The sequence below is a fragment of the Gamsiella multidivaricata genome, assembly GCF_025024155.1.
Source record: "Gamsiella multidivaricata strain RSA 2152 chromosome Unknown BC939scaffold_12, whole genome shotgun sequence".
NCBI lineage: Eukaryota > Fungi > Mortierellomycota > Mortierellomycetes > Mortierellales > Mortierellaceae > Gamsiella > Gamsiella multidivaricata.
The window spans coordinates 355,845-370,221 of record NW_026251720.1 but is presented as its reverse complement, the minus strand read 5'-3'; the positions used below and the strand labels follow the sequence as shown (position 1 = coordinate 370,221).

Here is a 14,377-nt window from a genome sequence, read left to right as displayed (position 1 = left end):
GATTGAACCTTTCCGTACATCCCTACCGTGATCCAATTAATTCATCATAAAAACTGGTACGTTCATCCATGTGCATTCTACCTATCCTCTCCCAGAGATGGGGTTCAGTTGACTTGCCACCAACAAGCATGAGGCGCGTTGGACAATCTACACTACTGATATTGATTAGAGATTAGAGAGTGAGCGTGCTGCATAGGGTAGAAGGCATGTCGTGTCTCCGTTCAGAACGAAAAAATCTTGGGCGAAGCTGTTTCGTTTAGGTTTTGCATCCATATTTTTTTATTTGGATCTAGAGGGACAGGATGCACAGTCATGTTACAAGGGCGGAGCGGGGGGGATTCTACAAGAAGGATAAACGGGGATGAGATTGAAAAACAACAAAAGGCAACAAGAGAGAGAAACAGTTTCAGCGCACAGGGTGTGTGTGCATCCAATAAGAGACCAGGATTATGTCATTCCCGCTTTGCGGATTTCCGACCACTTTGCGTTCATGCCCTTCATAATACCCTTTACCCCGCCACCCTGCTTCGAGTCCGGCGGCCCTACTTTCAACTCCTCAGACGACAGCGATATCGCATCCTGGCTCTGTGCCTGTCGCGAATGAGAAGCCCTGGACTGACCCTGGCTATGGTGAAGCAGCTGGGGTTGACTATGTTGCTGCAGTAGCGGCGGTTGCTGCGTGTTTCGGTTCTGTGCAGTTCTCGAGGGTCGCTCGTTGACGGGACTGGCGCTCCCGCCCGTGTACATCGCCATCTCGCTCAGAAGATTTAGTGTCGAAATATGTAGGCTGCTGCTACTATTGTTCTTATTGTTGTTGTTGGTCAATCCCGATCCTCCAAGTGCGCCACTGCCGCCGTTCGTACCCACACCTGTACCACCGCCTCCACCGCTCATCGGCGATAAATTCGACGCGAATCCCTGCTGGGATACCGGCCGAGGATGGATCCGGGCTATGAATCCCCCAACTGTCCCAGAACCAGGACCATTGGCATTATTAGTATTGCTTGCGGAATGGTTCGATCCCAGGCTGGAGGTCGAGATCGGTGGTTGCTGCTGCTGAAGCACCGGAGGATTCACCACCGCCGACCCTGGTAATACTGCGGCCGGTGAGGAGCTAAGGTACCCTCCTCCTGGATGGTAGTGTGTATGCGGCTGATATGTTGTGGGACCATTAAGCGAAATGTTATTAGTAGCAGGCGATTGCTGGAGTGGGTTATGGGCTCCAGGCGGCAACGGAATGCTGGCACTCAGTAAGGGTGATCCGTAAATACTGTTGCGGCTGGTCCCATGATTAGCACTGCCTGCTTCCACTGGAGATCCATTGTTGAAGGCTGGAAGATGCACATGTGGGGGACCACGACCTGCAGCATTCATGGACGCAGAACTGACGCCAGTTTGAAATCGACTGGAAGAAGCATTTGCTGCTGACGCTGCTGACGGCTGTTGATGCTGCGGGTATGAATAGCTGGAGCGAACGAATGCGGACGAGGTGCCTATCGGAAGCTCTGATAGAGGCCTGTCAATGATCGGAGGTAGCATCGAGCTCGGGACAGGCGCCAGGGTTTGTCCGTGACAATGATGGCGATGAAGAATGGGTCTAAAGGACATAACAAACGGCATTTAATGAGCGGTACATCCACACCGTTGGCGTCGGTATTCTTCGCAATGAAACGAAAAGAAAAAAAGAAAAGAAGGAAAGCGGCAACTTACAGGCGGTCAGAATTGTGAAGGCTGCTGATCGTTTCTCTTGGCTTGAGTCCATCTGTGATCCGTTTGGCTGTCGAGACATTGTCGCCAACAAGGATAATGGAGTCGGGCAAGAATTGATGCTGCTCAAGGATCGCGTGCATTATTGGGATGTACATTGAGACCAGAAGCTCGGGCTCCTGGTTCTGTACTTTGACTACACACACTACTTGTCCCTGAGCTGTCTTGAAAGCGACACTAACACCATAGATTATCGTCAAAACATCGAAGTTAGATCGTAAAATCTCCCAATAACGATGCATAGCATCATCCATTAGAAAGAAAAAAAGAAACGTCCGTGTCTAGGTTGCTTACCATCCCTGAGCTGCAACATTGGCATGAGAGCTCTCGACAGTTGCTTCGATATCCACTGCAAAGTGTAACAACCCTTGAAACTGGAAGGAATCTTCCAGCCTTCCCAGAACGAAAAGCTGGAATGATCCGGATCCCATGTTGGTCTGGGCACCAGGCCATTGACCCTGCTGCGACAACGAATGCTGTCGCATTAGCAGCTGTTGCTGCTGCCCGTTCCACAAGAAGCCCAAATCGCCTGTTCTCACATATTTGACCCTGCTGTCGTATCCTGTGATGCATGCGTTGAACGGCTGCGGATGCGTCGGATTACTGGTGAATCCTGTAGGAACGTGGAACGAGTTGATGCTCGCATCAGAGCAGATCCAGATCTCACCAATCTGGTTCGCTGCACAGACCTCGTGTGTTTCTGGATGCACGATCGCGATCGATGTGCATATCGTGGTCTATGATGCGAAAAGTAGACGATTAAGGTCTTTAGCAAGATGCTACCTTCACAGACAATATAGACAAGAGAATTACTTAAAAAAATAAACCACGACGAACTTACAACGCCAACGTCTTCTAACCAAATGCCCGTCGGATCATCGCCTTCCGAGGTAGGAGTAATGATACCATAACGTAGGTTCTTGGATGAGACATGGATGCGGATCGATCCAGCGTCTCTTTCCATCTGTGAAGTCACCATGGGATTCAGTGGGTGACTATATATTAAGTTGATTGCTTCAGGTGCAAGCTTGAGGGGACCAAGGCGTCCGATGGCCGTCATCGTCTTCTCCCGCTGTACCCGGCCATGTCCACAGAGCATAAAGTTTACGATAGATTCCAGATTGACAGACCCTGGCGCCGATGAAGCTCCATGAGTTCCATCCAGCCGTGAAAGCAATTGATCCAGCATAGGATATGTCAACGCCACGTCTTGGGCTAGTGATGCAAAAGGTCGACATTAAAGGTTGAGAGTGAGAACACAGCAGTAAAACACTCAAATGGACAGCGATATGTGGTGAAGACGTACCTTTGTAGCGAGATACAGCCTCCAGCAGAACAATTGGGTTGGCAAGGAAATCGGTAGGCTGGATAATGACCGTCGGCCCACCATTGTAGATCCCGCAGAGACATCCGTGGATGAAGCCGAGACCATGGAAGATGCTCATGCTTGTCACGACAGGCTGTCCAGTCAAAGTCTTGAACTGCAGCTTCTGGTTCCGGCAAAGATTGTTCAGCGTCTCATGGTTCAACTTGAGCAGTTTCTTAGAGGTGATTGATTCAGCCTTGGATTCAGTGTCGATCAGATAGACGGCTGGATAGTTTGCTGCAAACCATTCCTTCCTTGGTGCATATCCCGAGAGCGCTCCCAGCATCTGCTTTGTCTTAGCTGCCTTGCTCACATTGCAGAACGTCGGAAGAACAATATCTGCTGATGCAAACATTTCCGGCGTCTGTGAATACGTTGCTGTGAACGCCGACCTGCATGTCCGTAAATATGCGCCCGTCGTCTTTTGCTTCAAGTATTCGTCCGTAGTGTTGTTGCCCAAGATAGCCTTGACCTTGACCTCATCCATGATACGCAACAGAGCCCTCAGAATCCCATTCCTCTTATCCTCAACCGCTTTGGAAGAAAGAGCCAGGTTAGTCGAGTTGGCACCATTTGGTGTGTTGGCTCCTGCAGCGGACGAGGCGTTGACGGCAGCACCAAGGTGTCCAATCATAGATCCAGACCCCCCATGGCTACCAATGAAATGACTGGGTTGCGAATGGTTCGTCTGAGCACTGTCTGGCAGAGGTAGAGGGATGGGAACCAGTCCCAGAACCCAACAGGCGTGAAGAGTGATGATGTAGTCCAGATCCTGGGTGAACCACAGAAGGACATGGTCTCCTGCCTTCAAACCGTGCTTCTTTTCCAAGTGCATGGCGTATCCAGTCACTTTCTGGTTAAACTTTTTGAAGGGAATCAACCTTTGCTCCTTGACTCGGGAATCCAGCTCAATGAATGCTGCGTCGTCTGGCTGAATGATCGATCTCCAGATCAATACGTCCGTGATGTTATGGAACTTTCCCATGAATACGTTCGTCTTTTCATCGTAGGCGTCAGGGTTCACGATGCTGGAGGTATACTGGACATATCGAAGAGAAGTTCCTTGTCGACGCTGTCTCTTGGCAACACATTCTGAAATGTAAAACAAGGTAGACATGGGGACATGGAGCCGCTTAGTAAGAAGATCCATAAATTCTCAACATTGCTCCTCACTCAGAACCGACGTGCGTAGCCACTTACCCCGACTCCAGAAACCATTCACGATATCATCGCCTCGTGGGATGTTAAACATGACGTCTTCTGTAAATGTGCCAAAGTAGAGCATCCTGTAGATCCTACCAAGCTCAAACATCTTTTTACAGAGAGCATGATCAACGACTCTCCGTCCATTCTCGAAGATCCTAGGCAGCGTATTCACATCCCAAACAGCGACACAATAACTTCGCAGAGCGTTCACCTCCTTCAAAATATGTCGAGCGTTGGTCGCGATATGAAGCGCCACCGTGTTAGTGGATTGTCCATTCCACCTGCTGTCCCTTGAGAGCTCAATGCAGACAACCGGCAAGTATTCCTTATTGACGAAACACTCGAATATCGAGCTTAGAAAAAAAAAAAAAAAAAAAGGATAAGGCAAGGTATGAATGGGTTTGTTAATAAGGATAGCAGCAATAATGCACATCAACACAAATAGTCTGTGCAAACTTACATTTCGCCAATGCCGCCCACTTTGGCGAAGAGCGTCTTCTTCAGTTCGGAGCTGTGATGATATTCATACTGGACTCCGATAGGCTTCATAGGATCGGCCGTATCCTGCTGTAGTCGGTCCCAATAGGATCCAAACACAACAACGCGGCCCTCGATCATGGCGCCTAAAAGGCCCGTACGCAACAGCTTTTCGCATCCTGGTGGTCGATACACTGTAGGAATCATATTCTCCTCCGTGATGATGTAACATTTGGCGTTGAAGACTTCCTGTGAATGTTCAGGTAGACCCCAGAATCCGATGGGCATTCCAGGCGAGCTGACCCAGATCTCTCCAACAACATCAGGTAAAGAAAGCGCTAGCGTCTCAGGATCGACCACAAATACCGTTGCTAATTTGGTTTTACCAGAGAAACAGCGGGGTAAGTTTTTTCCCTGTCATATACGCTGACCCTATTAGAGGTGATCCCAGCGCAACACTTACACTGAACCAGAGGGTAGCCAAATGCGCCTAGGAGAACGGCACCTGGTTCGTCCCTACGCTTGTATGCCTCATCTCCGGTGGCCAAGATGACAATGCGGTTCGATCTCAGGGCAGTCCTGTGCAACAAATACTCGCTGCACGTCAACGATGATGGGGGATGATTCAAGAGGCCGCCCTGACTGTGAGCGCTACTAGGGTCGTTCTTAGGTGTCTTCTCTGGCGCAGAAGGTTGTGGGTGATGTTCAGTTGAAACATCAGAGTCCTGAACCGCCGCTGATGGTCGCCTTGGTCGAGGAAGCGTCGATTTCCGATAATGTTTCCGGAGATCGACTAATTGCGTGTTCGCTGGCGGATCCAAAGGGTCTCGCAGACACACAATCATGCCACCATGCTCTTGTAGACTCAGGAACGCAATCACTCCGAGATCGCTCCTGACCATCTTGGAGTTGCTTCCAGACGCTGAGGATGGAAGAGCTCCCTCCATAGTCACCACCTGACTGCCTTTAGAGGATAAATCCTGACGTGGAAGCACGCCGAGTGGGTAGAGATAGTCGTCCAAGAACTCCCGGTTGAGGACTGGGTTATTGGTCTGGGTGTCCACATAAACAGTACGAAGAAACCTCAAGTCCGGCCGTGTTGGAGTTATGGTCGCCTGAGGATTGATCCTGAAATTCCGCAAAAGTTTTTGCACTCCAATGTAATCAGCAAAGGCAACGTTTGCTACAAGACAAAATCGAGAGACGAATATGTGAGATGAGATGGTTCCAGACAACAAAGATGCTAGTGCCTCCAAAGAGGATTCAAACATGACGCCCTTACCTCTATAGGCTGCAACAGAGTGGGCCCATAGTCCAGAGACCGCAGTGATTGCACTTTCCATAAAGACAGTGAAGCTACCACAGAAGACGCCCATGATGCATCCTAGAATTAAACCTGATTGCTGCCTGGGCTCTAGCCATGTCATCGCCGTGCCTGGAGCGCGTTTGGCGGCTAAGTTCTTTTTGCTTTCCTTGGGATGTGGAGCGGGTGTGTCGGACTCCAGAAGTGGGTCAGGTTGCAAGTTACCGTTTTTATCCCGATAGAGTGCTGGTCTCCATAACATACTCGCAAAGAGGGCCTGACATTGCATAATCAGGTTCTTGTGGCTGACAGCAACGCCCTTCAGTTCGCCCAAAGCTGATTTGGTGTACTCGATATAAGCCAGCTCGTTATTCGCGAGAGGCAATCGCTCCTGTTGACTGCTCTTTGGCGCCCAGGTTTCCAGAATATCCGTTTGCCACCATACCACGCCCGAGGGCCACACAGCGCCTTTCTTCAGATCCTTCTGAAGAGATTTGTGGTTGAATTGCGTTGTCAGCGCGAGCTCCACTTTAGCCGAGGTCATAATGTAGACCATCTCTGAAAAGTCCTGGATCTGGTTGACAAGCACTGGTACAACGCCCGCCAAAATAGCTCCGTAGAACGCGGCGATGAACTCCAGAATCTCTGATAGACGAAAGACGAGAGCAACCCTTGCGCCAGCCCGAAGTTGAGTCTTGTCATGGATCGCCTTGGCAATCATTTCTGCCCGTCCAAGAGTAAAAGACCAATCCCATGAGCCGCATTCGACGCCTTTACCATCCAGGTTCGCGAACGAATTTCCTTCAGGTGTATGCTGGCCCCAGTGTCGGAGAGCTTCTCCAATATGTTTGAATTGCAGGCATGGGTCGGTTGAATCGAGGTTCAGACGGCGTGGCTCTGATGGGAGCAGCTGATTTCCGGTCAGAGCAGGAACATCGATCGAGTTGATGTCAGCTTTCGGTGGAAGGACAGGTCGGCTCTGAGGAAGCCATGGTATTTGATATCCTGACCCCAAACTTAAAGCGGGTGGTGCTAGTGATGATGTAGAGTGTGTTGTAGATACATGTGTAGAATCTACGCTCGCCATAAGTTCTAGATATAAAGGACATTCGGGTTAATATCACCGTACACTACAAATTCGTTCTTTGTGTGGATATCCCATCTAGTTGATCCCGAAAATTCTCATACCTCCACGTCGCAAGTGTCCGAGATCATGGCTTGGCCTCTCCACAGACACGGGTGTATTGTGTATATGAAGATCTCGCAAGCTAGAAATACTCCTGTTCGCCTGGTGCGCCCCATGACCACCGTGGTGATAACCCTTGTTATTAGTACTCTGATCAAATGGAACATAGCTCGAATGAGCCGCAAGTGGATGCGTGCCGGGATATGAAGAAGGTGCGAAGGCTGTGGAAGTTGATGGGGATATAGTAGCGACCAAATTGTGATAAGGATCCACAGATGTTGAGGCCTGAAGAGGCTGGGATCTCAACTCCGGAGTCGCAGTCTGCTGCCTCTGTCGCATCTCCTAAGTGAACAGAACAATTTATCGAGTGTGAGAAATACAGGCGTAACTTGAAGAACAATTACCAACTCATTCGGCATTTGCAAACCATACCTCGCTCGCAGTTTGTGCTGACTCGAAAGGCGACTGAATGATCTTGGCAGGGGAGGATTCCGTAGCTGACTGGTTGCTTTTTGATCCAGCACTGCTTAGTGGAAGCATCATTGGGAGTTTTGATGGTAGATCTTTTGAATAAGAAGTCGTGGCCAGAGTTGTCGCCACAGCCACACTAACAGGCAGAGTAGCATCAAAGTTGACATCTGAAAATCCTGACAATGCATCCAGCGCCCATTGCGCAGTGGCATCAACAGCTGGATCCGAGGTTGACTTTAGATCCGTGATCAGCTCTGCGGATGTAATCTCAGCTCCAGTTGATGTCGGTGCTGCTGTCGCTGTTGCTGGCGCCGATGCTGCTGATACCGGTACCACCGATGACGGTGTTATTACTTGCGCCGGTTCAATTGCTGTAGCTACGACAGGTTCCTTGTTCTCTGCTACCGCCTTAAGGTCTTTGGGTGATTCGACCAAAACAGTTGCGTCCTTGGCGGCAGTGATTGTGTCGCGCGTTTTTCTATTCATCTTGGAGCTCTCCTTTGAAGGGTTTGCTTTATACTGAGTGACCGGGGTATATTGAATGGGTGCAATTGGGTAATTAGAAGTGCCGGTGGCGTTGGGAGCCGAAGCTGCAGGGGTGGTTGTCAATGAAGAAGACGATCCTTGGCCGAGAAGTGTCCTGGAGGCGGAAGTTCCATGCGAAATTAATCCTGGTCTTTCCTCCTGCCCTGTCGGATGCAGCACGAAACTCTGCCGAACGTTCCTGAGTCCAATCCCTTGATCCCGCGAGATTAATGGTGAATTCCGCGATTCTATTGGTGTTGGGGATACGACACGTATTTTTGAAGCTGGTGATGACGCACCGGCGATCGGAGGTACTGGGATGGGTATAGATGGCGGTGGTGGCGGTGCAATAACCCCTGATAGCGGGGTAGACTGTTGCTGTTGCTGCGATGTTAGCGGAGCTAGTGCTGACTGATGGTCGGGCTGCGGTTGAGGCTGAGGTTGAGGCTGCTTTGCAGGCGACGGATTATCCGCAAGTGGAGGAGGTGCTTTTGACTTTGATGAGTTCGAGGACTTTCCCAGGAGCTGTTCAGGGTTCAGAGGCGCAAAGAGCAGGAGCGGTGCCTGCGAGTTGTTAGCAAGGGCGCTTGATGGGAACACCTCGTCCCTCGAAAAATGGCTATCGTAATGAAAGGCCGGTCCTGATGGTTCAATGGTTGCTGGTCGATCGAATAGTTCCTCTGCGGTCTGGTACTCTCTCCCCGTAGCTCCTGGCGATACTGCTGACGATTCCTTGACCTGGAGACTGGGGATCACCTGTATCAGCGACTGCGCCAAAATACTAGGAGATGCGAGCATACTATTGGACCGAGCCAGCAATTGTGCATCGTTGAGTCCTTTCCCGAGTCGCTTCTGAAGGATCCTGGCCCACTCGTGGTTCGGTGATGTATATGATGCTGCTGGTGCTGACGCTGAATCCTCGTCCGGAGTTTCCTTCTCGGATACAGGCAGCTCACTAGCCGGTTTGTCATTTGCAGATTTTGCTCCTATAGCACTGGTGCTGTTACGAGCAATTGATGTCGAAACAGGTGCCTCCGTGGCCAATGGGTTGGTGGAATTAGCCGCAGTGATATCCTCAATGTCTCTGTTGTTTGTTTCATCGTTCTTGTTGACTTTTCCTGGACTGACTGTAGCAGGAAAGGCGGTGCTGATAGTTGGAGCAGCACCCTGAGCCTCGCCAGGACGAAGAGCTTCGGTGGCAGTGTCGTGCGCAAAGTCGGATTCGTCCTGGTCCGCCAAAGAATCCCGGTCGATGTCGCTGAGCTGCGAGCGCTCTTGAATATCAGAAGCGATCTCGACAGTGTCATCGACCAGTGCTGCTGAATTATCTACTGCAGCCTCAGTGTCGGGGCCCTTCTCTCTGTGCGCAGATTCGAGATCCGTGGGTACAGGTTTGTCCGTTGTAGAGGACGTCTTTTCTCCTGGAGGCGCAGGGGTCCTACTATTCGCGCCTGCTGGTGTTCCTTGTCCTTTTGGAGGTGAAGCCGATGCATCAATTGCCTGTGTGGAAGGCTCTGGAGTGCCGTCAGCAGCTGCAGCAGCGGAAGCGGGAGCAGCGATGACGGCAGTTGTGCCTGTGGTTGCTGTAGCGTTTGCGTTTGCGTTTGTTGCGCTTGTGGTTGGCACAGCCTCTGAATGGCTATCAGGTGCAGTCTGTGGAATTGGGGTCATGACGTTCGCAGGCGAGTTGGCGGTAGACGTGTCAACCACGGCTGATCCTGCGATGTCGGCCGGAGACATCAGAGTGGATTAGACACGGTGAGGTTGGCTTGACAAGGCGAAGGAAGGGGGAAGGGGATGAGGAGTTGTGGGATTAGAGGAGGCGATTAATCCTGAGTGCGAAGTATGGGGCGTGAAGGTCAAGGTGTGAAGAAAGCGCGTTATTGGCCCTGATTTGGTGGTAATACTAAGGTATATATAATTAAATATGATACAGAGTGTCGATTGGAGGGCAAGAGAGGACTGAGGGGAGAAAGAAAGGGAGGGAAGGGGAGAAAGAGAAAGAGATGAGGGGGATGGATAGAGATGAGTAGAATGGCGATGAAAAGAATTGAAAGAGCTGATGGAAGGATGAGAATAAGAAATTGTACAAGTGAAAAAGTATATGTCAATTACCAAGTGTGAGTGCACAAAGTTTTTTCAGGCACAGGGGGGGCAGACTACAGGTTATTACAATTGGGGTATGCCAAACATGCCTGCCTGTAGGTAGATCTTGCTTTTGGCGTCCTAGCTTGCTTGCCAATGAAAACAAGTTGCCAAAGTAAAAGAGCAATAAGGTAAAGTAAAAAGCTAAGGGGCAATTGGAGTGCGCAAGAAGGATGAAGGGTCCTCCTCTGTCTCGCCAGGTGTTTCGGATGGATCCAATTGCTCTTTCTATCACCACCATCATTCTCACTTTCCACTTCTATCATCACTACTATCATCGCCCACCTTCATTAGGAGAGCACGTAGTTCATTTAGACATGATCAGAGCATCCCTTTATCCATTTTACCTTCTGGGTGCTTTCACATGAGCCTGGACTCGTTGTATTCATAAAGTGCTATCACACCCCACGCGATATGCTCTCTTTTCTCTTTCATTCTTTCTCTTCCACTTCCATCTCTTTTTTATTTTTTATTTTTTTATTTTTTTTTTGGTTGATGGCACAGCAATGGTCATACCGCAGGTCGAAAGGGAGCACACCCATGTCCCATGGTCTTATGCACCAATGAAGCAATACCAGTTTATTTTATTGTGGTCGCACAGATGGCTCGGGTACGCGATTCAAATCGCGATCGCTGCTGGTGTTGTCGCCCCTTTGTCAGAGAGCGTCTCTTTGTCGTCGTCCAGCGTCGAATTGCAAATGACAAACTCTTCTTCATCCGACGATTCCTCCCCCTCCTCCCCTTTCTCCTTCTCCTTAGAGGAGCTCGCTGTGGGGACTGAATTCTTCTCCTTGACCGGGGTATCGGTAGCCACGGTATCTACTTCCCCAGCATCAACGGCCGTAACCGCTGCTGTATTGGAGATGGTCGTCGCCGCCAGAGTCGTGCTACTTCCAGAGGACGCATCGCTTCCCTTGCGCGTAGAAACTCTTTCTCCCTTCGGAATTAAGGAACTCCGCGGGCTTATTACAGAAGACCGCTTTGAGGGGCTCTGTCTGGGTGGCGAGGTGGCCGCCGTGAAAAGAGGAACATTTGGTGCTGACGGCATGGAGAAGGCAGGTCTCGCGAACGAGGACCAGGATGTTCGCGATGTCCGCGGAGAAGATGTTGTTGATACTGAAGCCGACGATGTAGCATTAATGGCTGCTTCCAATGATACCTTAACATGGCCCTCCGCGGTGTTTTCGGTCCCAGGGGTCGCAGAGTTCGTGGAGGACACTGGCAGATTTGGAAGAGATGCGACGATTCCTCGATCCTTGACCTGTGGTAAAAACCACAGCTGGGGTCGGTCTTCATTCCTCTTGTCATCCAGTAAATTGCGAACCTTTTCTGGCATATAGTTAAATACTACATTCCGCTTCAGCGATGCCGCACGACCCTAACATTAACATACAGTCAAAGTATATGAGTATCAATACAGTACCTTCTATTCACTGGTACCCATAGATAGTTGAAACATAATGTATATATGCCTTTGATCTACCTTGCCTGTGAACACCTGGCGCAGGTGTGCGGACTGCTCCACAGCAGCCTTGGTTGTAGGCGCTCGTCTTTCTTTATACTCCTTGAACACCGCCGTCAAGCTTTCCAGAGAGTCTGATGCCATGTTCGACAAAAAGTTGACCAGCGTAACAGCGTCAACAATGGCCTCGCTAACCGGCTGATGGAACCCTTTGTGACATGCTGAGACCAATGGATACCCAAACAACCCACCCAACATACGTGATGTTAGATTTGAAGTACGGAGATGGCTATTGCTGTTACAATACACTCCACACCGGTTGATACGTACCATCGCCTATGAGAACAGTCCGGCCACCGTACCATGTCTCGCAAAAACGTTCCTCCGACATGTAGAAATACATGCTTTCTGGCGCGGTGGTCTCGATCAGATCGCCGATCTGTCCTCCATACGGACATTCAAAATCCTTGACTGTCTTCAGCACGGCCTCTACATCTTCTGGTCTCCATTGATACACTTTGGATGCTTCGCCTTGGCGTATCGCTGTCTTGTCCACCTCCCGAGTGACATCCCATGCGATCCTGTTGTCGATGAGAGGCACAAACCAGATCTAACAGTGGTAACAGCAAAGGTTGGCTATCAAGGTCAAGGTCCGATCACTTTTCTCCATGGCGATGCACGATGCCATAGTTAAATCAAGACTTACCGCATAGGGCTTGTCAGGCAACTGCACAGACTGGATCTCGCTCATGGCATCCAGCAGAATTGGGTATTTGTTAGGATCCAGCTGTTTGGTGCAGCCCGAGATGATATGCATATCGACGGACATGGGCGCAGCATCGGCCTTGTGCAGTTGCTTTTTCTCGTCCAGGGTCCAGTAAAGCGTGTGCCTGATGTTGCTGAACGCGCCATCGGCTGCGATAAGGACATCGCCTTCAAACGTTGTACCGTCCGAGCATCGGACCGTGACCTTGTCCTGGTCCTGCATCATGCCGAGAACTTTCCTAGCGAGGATCCGCTTTGGAGGGATGCGCTGCAGTAACAGTGCATGGAGTTGTGACCTTGACATTATTTCCGTATGGTAGCCATACCTAGTGCGCCGTCGTATACATCAAGAGACATATCACTTCAATATTCACTTAAGCCGCACCCTGATACCATTGTTTGCAATTTCAATTTATAAACAACATTTAGATTGTTTAGCTCACCTCTCACGGTGGGTAGACATGTCGATGCGACCGACATAGTTCATATCATGTTCGTTCATGGAGAATCCGCTCACGGGTTTCGATATCTTTTGGATTTCTTCATAGATACCCAGCTGGTGCAGGAAGTGGAGGGCTGTTGGCCCAACTTGAACAGCACCTCCAATTGGGACATTGGTTGTCTGCGCATCTGGAGTGTCACTTGCAAGGCCGGTGTCAACTTCCTGCGCAAGAATGGTGTAGTCGAGGCCGGCGAGTTCGAGGGCAATGGCAGCAGAGAGTCCAGCGATACCGGAGCCCACGATGATGATCCTGAGGTCCGTTGATGCCATCGCTGGGGTTCCAATGTATTCTGCTGCTGTGTAGAGTGATTGTCGGGCGGAATATGAACCGGAGGGGGAAGTGGAACGACTAGGTTTTAGAATAATAATTCAAAAGGCCTGTTCCTGTTTCAAGGAGAGAATTGCGTGAGCGTGTAGAAAGTGGGTGCTCAGGAAGCGGGGAAGTGATGGAGTGATGGCGAAGGTGTTGGCAAAAGAGGGATGAGGAGTGCGAGAGAGAGATGAGAAAGTGCTCTTTTTTAGTGTATGGAGGTGCGTGCTGCTGTAATGGCAGGAAGTGGGGTAAGGAGCACAAAAAAGAGAAAAGTGTGGAGGAAGGAGCGAACTTTTTCTCAACCTTGGTCCGAGACTGATTGTTATTGGGCGAAGAAATGCAAATGCAGCCGTTGCGTCCTCGTGCAAATCCTCAGGAAGGGACTGCACTGCACAACATGTATGCATTGGGATGCCTAAAGAGCTCCCTCGGACAAACAACCAACCTTAGCCATCCCGATCAACGAAGCAATGTTCTCACGTTCACCTCACCTGGGATGTGAACATGGCGCCTTGCTATCAATCGCTTCTGCAAGGTGTCCTCCGTGAACCGACATGTGCTTGGAGGGAAACAGGATAAAACACGCGACATCAACTGAGCCCTTGTCTGTGCAATGGTACGCATCCACATCCTTTAACAGTGAATAGTACTCTCTCTAAGGACGACATAGTCAATTGGTTACAATTGCTATATGGTTGGCTGTATATCTAAAGCCAAAAAAAAAAAAAAAAAAAAAAAAAAGCTATCGACCGCTCAGGCTTGCTAAAGAGCCGCTGATGAGGGTTAGAGGCGAGGAGCCTGATACGTGTACAGTCTATCAGTTGTTTTCCTAGTCTCGCAGCCCTTCGAAGCGGCCAGGCCACACAGAACTGAGCATATTGCATTACTG

At 50.1% G+C, this 14,377-nt stretch overlaps 2 protein-coding genes across 2 annotated transcripts; both read right to left on the bottom strand.

The window, feature by feature from the left end:
* Window positions 1-259: 259 nt before the first annotated feature.
* On the bottom strand, window positions 260-10,351 carry BC939DRAFT_39687 (uncharacterized protein). The gene is made up of 11 exons (XM_051552319.1): window positions 7,738-10,351; window positions 7,308-7,647; window positions 6,099-7,211; window positions 5,280-5,999; window positions 4,800-5,187; window positions 4,334-4,692; window positions 3,074-4,225; window positions 2,609-2,982; window positions 2,062-2,504; window positions 1,711-1,944; window positions 260-1,597 (listed from the first exon to the last, which is right to left on the bottom strand). Exons 1-11 carry the CDS (start codon window positions 10,039-10,041, stop codon window positions 448-450), a joined length of 8,577 nt encoding a protein of 2,858 aa, XP_051415345.1. The 5' UTR covers window positions 10,042-10,351; the 3' UTR covers window positions 260-447.
* A 613-nt stretch (window positions 10,352-10,964) lies between these two features.
* BC939DRAFT_442444 (uncharacterized protein) lies at window positions 10,965-13,816 on the bottom strand. The gene is made up of 5 exons (XM_051554395.1): window positions 13,117-13,816; window positions 12,615-12,999; window positions 12,239-12,518; window positions 11,930-12,129; window positions 10,965-11,824 (listed from the first exon to the last, which is right to left on the bottom strand). The coding sequence occupies exons 1-5, from the start codon at window positions 13,443-13,445 to the stop codon at window positions 11,066-11,068; spliced, it is 1,953 nt and encodes a 650-aa protein (XP_051415344.1). The 5' UTR covers window positions 13,446-13,816; the 3' UTR covers window positions 10,965-11,065.
* Window positions 13,817-14,377: the final 561 nt, after the last annotated feature.

What these genes read in the sequence shown, in the direction of transcription:
- BC939DRAFT_39687 (XM_051552319.1), bottom strand. Translation starts at nt 10,041, where the DNA reads ATGTCTCCGGCCGACATCGCAGGATCAGCCGTGGTTGACACGTCTACC. An exon ending in GGTTAGAAGACGTTGGCGTT is followed by an intron (nt 2,505 to 2,608) that starts GTAAGTTCGTCG and finishes TTCGCATCATAG; the next exon opens with ACCACGATATGCACATCGAT. An exon ending in CTTCACAATTCTGACCGCCT is followed by an intron (nt 1,598 to 1,710) that starts GTAAGTTGCCGC and finishes TATGTCCTTTAG; the next exon opens with ACCCATTCTTCATCGCCATC.
- BC939DRAFT_442444 (XM_051554395.1), bottom strand. Translation starts at nt 13,445, where the DNA reads ATGGCATCAACGGACCTCAGGATCATCATCGTGGGCTCCGGTATCGCT. An exon ending in TGCCTGACAAGCCCTATGCG is followed by an intron (nt 12,519 to 12,614) that starts GTAAGTCTTGAT and finishes TACCACTGTTAG; the next exon opens with ATCTGGTTTGTGCCTCTCAT. An exon ending in GACTGTTCTCATAGGCGATG is followed by an intron (nt 12,130 to 12,238) that starts GTACGTATCAAC and finishes CATTGGTCTCAG; the next exon opens with CATGTCACAAAGGGTTCCAT.